Source organism: Sinocyclocheilus anshuiensis, unplaced genomic scaffold (assembly GCF_001515605.1).
Source record: "Sinocyclocheilus anshuiensis isolate Anshui unplaced genomic scaffold, SAMN03320099.WGS_v1.1 scaffold1709, whole genome shotgun sequence".
NCBI classification, from domain to species: Eukaryota; Metazoa; Chordata; class Actinopteri; order Cypriniformes; family Cyprinidae; genus Sinocyclocheilus; species Sinocyclocheilus anshuiensis.
This window is the reverse complement of record NW_015541051.1, coordinates 782,448-791,344: the sequence shown is the minus strand read 5'-3', so window position 1 is coordinate 791,344 and position 8,897 is coordinate 782,448. Positions and strand designations below refer to the sequence as shown.

Below are 8,897 nucleotides of genomic sequence, written 5' to 3'. Positions count from 1 at the left end.
GTTAGCAAACTTTAGCGATTTTTTGCAAACATTTCTTTGAGTAACATGACTGTAAATATGAACTCACAATTGAATGTAACATAAAACAAATGATTACTTTTCGTTAAAATCTTTATTAATGCCAAAAATGCGTACATTTATGTGTCTTTTTGTTCGCTCGGGCAGCCATGTTGCCGCTGAAGCCAGTTTACGCTGAGATAATTAATTCCCCCTTCGTTTGAAGTGTGGTCTTGAAAAATCTTCATTTGAAGGGCTATCTGGCCCTTCCCCTATTTGTTTTCTTTTTATCGAATATTGATGGTACAACATAAACTGTGTTGTTAAAAAATAAATGGAAAATGGTTTGTTTTGATTAAACATCATCCAGAAATAAAGGGATGCGTGAAAATGACTCTCCAGCCTGGGGCAAAAGTACATATTTATTTGAAATAGCCACTACAGTGCCTGTTCTGTTTATTTAATCACGTTGGCATTTCATAACCTCCCAAATAAGTATTTTATAAGAACTCAATGTTAGTACAAGCATATTTCACAAATGAATCTCCATTGTGATTTGGCCCACAACAAATATATATTCTCTCAGTTGTGGAAAATAAACTATTGAACAGTTTTATTTATTCTTCTACTTAACAGTGACTTTTAGTATATTTTATATAAAAAAAAATACCTGCTATATATCTATAAGTGCTTAAGATAAGATATTCAGAAAACATACTGAGCACTGAAGAGACTGTTTATATTATTGTCTATATTTTTATTTTGAGGCACATCCTTTTGTTTGGTTTTAATATCTAGAACACATTTCTGCCAAGCCAGATGTAGTCTAGGGGAATTCCTCTTTTTTTTTCTTTACCGAGCACTGTTCCAGAAAGGAGTCGTTTGGAGGAGGAGCTGTTCTATAGCTCAGAGTCACCAACTGCTCTTTAAAGATTAAGAGAAAAACACCGTTCAGCTTTAGGGAACATTTAGTTTCCTTACAGCCTACATGAAATAACGCCCATGCACAGATCTCCCGAAGTGGCGCTCTTGTAAATACCTTTGAATGTCAAATAAGTGACCAGAAGTGACGAGGACATTCAAAATGACCGTTTTATATAAACTTAAAGGCCAAAAACATACTCGCACACTACAGCTTTTCAACCCATTTCAAGCGGTGGTAACAAACCTCACTACTCAAAGGATGACAGAGTTACATCCAAATGCTTGTTATTATTTGGAGTAGCAATGCAACACATTAAAAAATAGACCATTTTGTCATATGGCAACAGGCCAAGCTTTCTTTTTGGAAAGACGTGGTCACACAACTTTTTTACTGCCGTCACCTACATACTTGCTACAGTTTTCCATGTAATAAACCATTTTGGGAAGTATATTTAAAAAATATCATCCAAACACATGTGCTGTTGTTCTGAATGCTAATCCCAAGACAACTGCAAGTGTGATAATGTTTTACAATTCAAGAAACACCACGTCAATAGACCTCAAGTGCAACTTTTGGATACAATATGTCTTACAAACTGTCTTCTTTCTTTGCCAACTAACATCCAAATAAAGTGAAAGCACTCCCGTCTCCAAGCAACACAGTAGTCATGTTTCTGAATTAATCTGTAGTTTTGAAAAAAAAATGAAGTCAATGAGACAATTTGAGCACATTTGTTTCAGAATGAATCAGTGTTATGACCAATGAGACGGTCCCTTGTCGCCACCTACTGGCATAACGGTGTAACTTGCTGGTAAAATTGTTGAAAATCCCGACTATACTACTATGTTAGCAGAAACAAAGAATTTGACTGAGCAATTTATACAGTCAGATCGTTGCGAATACCGTTACGCTGACTCATCCAACACGATCGGAGAGGCTATAGAATGGTTCATCCCACGGGGTCCATAAGTGATAAGAGCCATATACCGCAACACCATTAGCCAGTCAGTAAACGAATCCCTGTCTTTTTGAACCAATTATATTTGCCTGGATCAATCAGCCTGTTGCTTTGTTTTGGCAGATATAAATGGTGGTTTTCTTTGGTAAGGAGAGAAAGTGATTGTGTGTGCACGTACTTGCGTGTGTGCTGTGTGTCTCCCCCAGGCCACGGCTTCTGCTCGTGTGGCCGCTGTATCTGCAGTGATGGATGGTTTGGGAAGCACTGCCAGTTCCCCCGCAGCTGTGACATGACGGACGAGCAGAGCAAGAGCCTTTGCGAGGCAGCCGACGGCGTCATATGCTCTGGAAAAGGTAGGAGGGATGACGCTTCGAGCGGCACGTTAAGACGTAACATAATTGTCAGTCATCTCTTAAAAATTTAAGTGGGTTCCCTTATTTGTTTGATGGGGAACGAACTGAGCAATTAAATCGATTTCCCACATATGCTTCTTTAATGAGGCGGATAGCAAATACAACTGAACACAACTATTTCCACCAATCAATTCTGTTCTTTGGGGAGGTTTTATGCCACATTTTATTAGAGACAGAAATTATTGGTGAGAGAGAGGGAATGGGATTGGTCAATCAAATTTGCATCTCCAGGAGCTGTGGCATAGTGGCTAGATGCCATGCTGGGTTCAAGTCCTGCTTGCATCATGTTCCAGTGGCTTGTGTTAATGTCACCAAAAGAGATTACTAACGAAAGTGTTTGTTAATGCCATTGTAATGCAGAATATATGTGCTAAATTGAAAGGATTTAGGAGGAAAAACTACAACTAAAACAAAAAGCTGTGAAAAATGAACACTCGCCATGGTTCCTGCCTATTTGTTCTATTAAAAGGTAAAGATATACAGACTATTATTGCTTTTCTCTAAAGTCAAGCAGAAACTGTAAAACATGTTTGCTGACAGTCTGACAGAAACCTCAACATATAATTTGCTCTTCCAACCTGTACACTTGCTCTCGAAAACCACACACAACACTGAAAATGAAGCTTTAGGTTTTACGCTTTAATAAGAGACCAGTTTTACTATTTGTATACGACCTCCTGTCAGCATCCTGGAAAAAAAACGATAAAACCTAGCCAATTTCTGCTTGACACATAGTCCTCTGAGTATTCATCTCCTTTCTCTGGGCATGTAAAGTGACACACTAATACGCTTTATATATAGGGTTTGCCTGGGCCGTGACGGAACACTGTTTGTTTTTGTTGCCTAGCTGGTGAAAATAAGAAATTCCTCTAAGATCTGGTTTCACATGGTCTACTCAATAATTTTCTCAAATGAATGCTTGGAAATCAGCAGGAGAGTTGTTCTGCTTGTCATAACAACGTCAACATTATTAAGAGTGAAACATTGGAAGAATTAAATTGATTTTTTTTCACAGTAAAGATTCATGGGTAGGTGAATATGTGGGTTGCTTGTTGTAGCTCACAGGAGAATAATACTGTGGGAAATGACAAGGGATGTACTGTCTGATTGGTTGCCTACACTTTGATTGAGAAGACTGACTTCAAAAGAATGTTCTTTGAAAGCTTTGTAACTTTCAGAGTATCGTGTTTGTAAGGTACAGCACAGCTGTTAATGACAGACCAGTGCCCCCATATTATGCAATTTCCTGGATCCTATGTGAAATATGAGAATCCCAGCTCATAAGACTTTGTTTTGCAGAGTCATGTTGACTAATATCTGGAGACCAATATCTGAGTTTCTGCAAAGCATCGTAAGCCTAAAGACATTGTAGAAATCATTGGCACCAATGGTCTCTACGATCTACTGAGGATTGCGTGATGCTTTGGGGAAACTCTGTCCAGGTTGGTTAGTACAGTTTGAACACAGCTAATGCAGTGCTTTTACAAATGATGAAATTAAATTAGCACACAAATGATGAAATCCAATTAGCACTTATTTTACACAACATTTACTCAAAGGGGGACATAACACTTGACCAGTAAAACTTATCCAGCAATATTGGTGATTTAAATGATGGGATACTAAATTGCTTCCCCGTTTTAGGAAACTGCAATAGATTATAGATAAGTTACTGTGCACGTGTAATGATAACAGAGTAACTTTCTCTGGAAAAACTGCAACCTTTTATTAATATTACTTTAAAGGAATAGTTAACCAAAAATTTAAAATTTGTGGAATCTTTACTCACCATCAGGCCATGCAATATGCATATAAATTTGTTTCTTCATCGGAACAGATTTGTAGAAATTTAGCATTACATCACTTGCTCACCAAAGGATCCTCTGCAGTGAATAGGTGCCGTCAGAATGAGAGTCCAAACGGCTGATAAAAGCATCACAATAATCCACACAACTCCAGTCCATCAATTAACATCTTGTGAAGTGAAAAGCTGTTTGTAATAAACAAATCCATCATTAACGTTTTTAACTTCAAACCGTAGCTTCTAACTAGAGTCCTCTATCCATAATATTGCTTTCTCTAATGAAAAAATCATGCCATCTGAATCAGGAGAGAAATATGCACAGACCAAGCACAAGCAAAAACAGTCCAAAAAGGTTCTAAACAAATATGTTGGTAGAATATTGGACTTTCACTGAATGAAGAGTTATGGTACTCTGACGATGATTTAAAGTTAAAATGTCTTAATGATTAATTGTTTCTTAAGAACTTGCAGCTTTTCACTTCATAATACATTAATTGATGGACTGGATTATTACTGGTCATGTTGTGGATTATTGTGATGTTTTTTTATCAGCTGTTTGGACTCTCATTCTAAATTGCACCCATTCACTGCAGAGGATCCATTGGTGATGTAGTGATGTAATGACAAGTTTCTCCACATCTCATCTCAAATAAACTGAGGGTGAGCACATTTTCAGCATTTTTTATTTTTGAGTTAATTATTTTTTTAAATACACAGTAAAATTCCACATACATACATTTAATACATTTTTGACACAAATGTATCTGTCATTTATCTGTAGGGATCCAAAACATGAAAATAATCATTGGCTTGTTGGCATTGGCCAGAATTTTATCAATGGTGCACCTGTATCATCAACCAATGCATATTATTTCCAAATGGCCAAATATTGGCCAATCGACTGGCCTAGCTTGTATATTGGTCTATTCCTGACTCAGTAGGAACATGAAATTTGACCTTGTAAACAACAGCTGTTTCACACATTTAGAAAAACAATTTACTCTATTTAAATTCCAATTAAGAACCGTATCACAGCTTTAAGTGTTTTATAATCACACGAAATAACACAGGAGAATAAGGGAAGACTAATGGATCTCCAATGGTTGTGTGACTGAAGGCTAATTTGTTCTTGCAGGCTCTTGTCACTGTGGTCGCTGTATCTGCTCGCCACAGGAGTGGTACATTTCAGGGGAATTCTGCGAGTGCGACGACAGGGAGTGTGACAAACATGATGGGCTGGTTTGCACAGGTATGTGTTCAAATGCAGCAGCGCTCCTCCAAACACCCACTCGTGCGCTGACAGATCTCTTTGTGATGGATACTGAAGTCCTCTGATGTGGCTGCCGGTTGATTAGACAGCTCTGTACAACTCTTAGGCTGAGCCATCCAATCAGTGGGCTCCTGCTGTGTCCTTCTCGTCCTGCTTTTCAATGGGAAAGAAGCTCCGGAGAGAGTCGAGGTTTTCCTTAAAAGCCTTGAAGAGTTGACTAGTCAGTGCTAATAAAAAGCACAATAAATATTTATTATCACGATAGCTCAAGGGCTTGAGGACGCTTGGACAGCTGCTTAGAAACTTATTGGTCTAATGACTTCATTACCAGTTGCCATATCATTTAACCAATTATACAGTTCCTGGTTGCAGAGATGCAAAATTCATTACAAAACAAGACGAAAAAACACAATTGATAAAAGGAATGCATAAATGTGTCTGTTAAATGTCACTCATTAGCATATTAACGATTATGTAATCATTTCCATATAAGGATTATTAAAACTATTTTCTCATGTTGCTCAGGGAAAGCCTTTTCTCTATAGATGAAATGCAAAAGCATACAATCAGCCAATTCTTCCCCTTACCTTGGGTAACAGTAATGCACTCAGCCTTTATAATTATAATCATGCAAAAATGTGCCTGCCAGTTTCTAAATAATAATTTTCATGGCTTCTTCAGCAAGATATTCTCACTACACCCGCAATTGATGAGCGCTGCGGAAAATTCAATGTATTAGGGAAAGCCGAGGCTTAATTTCATGCACAGCAGATGCGAATTCCAACTGTTTTGGGCATTGATACAATATACGGCTCTCAAGCTTTCTTCTGAGCAAAAGCTGCTGTCACATTCAGCATACATTCTTCTAACAGCGTATGTAAACAGCATCGCCTCCGCTGATTGACAAGTGGCAGCCCACTTCATTGACCAAACCTATGGAACTATATGTACCCTATTGTAAATTCCCTCCTTTTAATTGGCTGTAGAAAATGTTAGACACTCTGTATACATCAATATGGAGTTTTTTTGCCATACACTCTACTACATGCATTAAACTTTAACGTTAGCATGTTTCTAAGATAATGTGTTTCATTTGATAATAATCTAATGCAAGGGTTTTCAAACATTTTGATCCCAAGAACTGCCAAATGGCAGCTGTAAATTTCCATGTAGACCCATTTATACTATGTGAGAAAGAGCATGATATAAAGCTAAGTTGTTTATAAAATTAAAAAAACTGTACTGTTTTGAGCCAAAACAAATAAATAAACTGTTATTTGGAAAAGAAGCAATATGTGTATCTTTTTTCCACACTATTTACATTAGAAACTTTCTTAGAAATATTTTATATCAAATTATAAATAGTGCTGGGCAACGATTAATCACATCCAAAATCTAATTTATTGTGTACATAATATATGTGTGTACTGTGTATATTTATTATGTATATAAATACACAAACATGCATGTACATATTTAAGAAATTTTTTTATATATTAAATATATTATATTATTATAATATATATTATATATTAAATATAAATATAAATTATATGTATATAAATATATACATGTAAATATTTTCAAAATATATACAATATGTGTGTCTTTATGTATACATAATAAACATACACAGTACATACACATATTATATAAACAAAAACTTTTATTCTGGATGCGATTAATCGTTGCCCAGCACATTAAAAAATAAAAGTTAGTATAAATGTATATTAATTCTATTATTATAAATATATTTTTCACACTAAGTATAGTTCCAAAGCTGTTTATCACTTAACATTGACAGCCCAAAATCAATCAATCAATCAATCAATTAATCACAAATGTTAAACCTCTTGCCCTAAGGGACCCTGGGCACCCCTTCTTTAATTTGCATAAAAATACATTGCACACAAATATTGGATAAAATAGTAAAAAAAAATTTGTGAATTAGATTAAACATTTTTATTTATACTTGTCAGTATTTAAAGGAACACTCCACTATTTTTTAAAATAGGCTCATTTTCCAACTCCCCTAGAGTTAAACAGTTGCGTTTTACCATTTTCGAATCCATTCAGCCGATCTCCGGGTCTGGCGTAGCACTTTTAGCTGTAGCTTAGCATAGATCATTGAATCTGATTAGACCGTTAGCATCTCCTTCAAAAATGACCAAAGAGTTTCGATATTTTTCATTCCGGCGTAATAATCAAGGAACTTTGCTGCGACCCGGAGATCGGCTGAATGGATTAGAAAACGGTAAAACTCAACTGTTTAACTCTAGGGGAGTTAGGAAATGTTTCTAATGTATTTTCACTATTTTCAAAAATAGTGGAGTGTTCCTTTAATAAAAATATACAAATATTTATTGGGATATTTATTCACTCTGTGATTCTGATGCCTTAAAATGCTGTCTACTCGTTAGATTTTAGAACTCAGCTATCGACTTTTGTCCAGTAGGCCAGTACTTTTTGTAATGGAAAATGATTGATTGGTTTTGATTCTAATTGCAAACAGTTGAGATATATACTAAATCGTTAACCAAACTGATGCGTTTAAATTGGCTCATTAAGCATCACAGATAATAATTTTATGTACACCAAATTACATTTACAAAAGCTGAATAAAAAGGAGCAGTATGTAATCATACCAGTGCCACTACATGGACTGAATCTGAACTGAATAGACAGGACCCCAGAGAAAGTGGCTCCAAAACTTGCATTTGTACTTGGTTTCCCTTTGCACATTCTGCCAAGGGGGTGTGAAGAGAGAAAGCATGTCGAGACTTGGAGAGTGATGATCTGGGTTTCTCAGTTCTGTCTCTCCTCTCAACTTCTGTTCCAGGGAACGGCATGTGCAACTGCGGAAATTGTGACTGCTGGGATGGCTGGACAGGAAACGCCTGTGAAATCTGGGTTGAAGAGGAGTATTAACCCCTGGTAGACACTTAAAGACTGTTTCTGTTGTCAATCACGACAAGAAAAGGATGGCTGCACCAACAGCGAACAAGGGAAAATTGATTTTAGAGATCTGTGCAATATAGCAGCATTCAAATTTTCTTAAAGCAATGTGGTTTAAATTCCATTATATGCACATAAAACAGCTGTGGGAGACGACATCTATAATCCTCTATAGTTTTCCATATAACTATATATATATATGCAAATTGTGTATAATAATGCTTACATAGACTATTGACTGGCACATAAGCACTAAAAGGAGAGGATCCATGCAAATGGCCAACAAACAAGTAAGAGCATTTTATTATTATTCAGGTTGCTGTTTTGCAGAGCTCTGCTTGTGGTTTTTATGACCCTATTTTATGTACGGTAAGTTCCATGTGACAAAAGTTGTAAACAGCCTGATGCCAATAAATTTACCATGCTCTGAGATGTCATGAGAAAGCTCTTTTTTAAACATATCTCGAATTATTTCTTGTCAAAATATTACTGTTTTATGTTAATTAAATTGTTAAAAAATGTGCCCATGTTGAAGGTAAATTATATTGACCAAGTTAATTAGCATAAATAAAAAC

At 36.1% G+C, this 8,897-nt stretch overlaps 1 protein-coding gene across 2 annotated transcripts in view; it reads left to right on the top strand.

The window, feature by feature from the left end:
• Window positions 1-8,750, top strand: part of LOC107690616 (integrin beta-like protein 1) — a 50,194-nt gene extending 41,444 nt beyond the window's left edge. For both annotated transcript variants that reach the window (XM_016489000.1, XM_016488999.1), the window contains 3 exons: window positions 2,087-2,233; window positions 5,233-5,346; window positions 8,207-8,750. In XM_016489000.1, coding sequence (XP_016344486.1) covers window positions 2,087-2,233; window positions 5,233-5,346; window positions 8,207-8,295 — 350 coding nt within the window. In that variant the 3' untranslated portion in view covers window positions 8,296-8,750. The remainder of the gene's footprint in view (window positions 1-2,086; window positions 2,234-5,232; window positions 5,347-8,206) is intronic.
• Window positions 8,751-8,897: the final 147 nt, after the last annotated feature.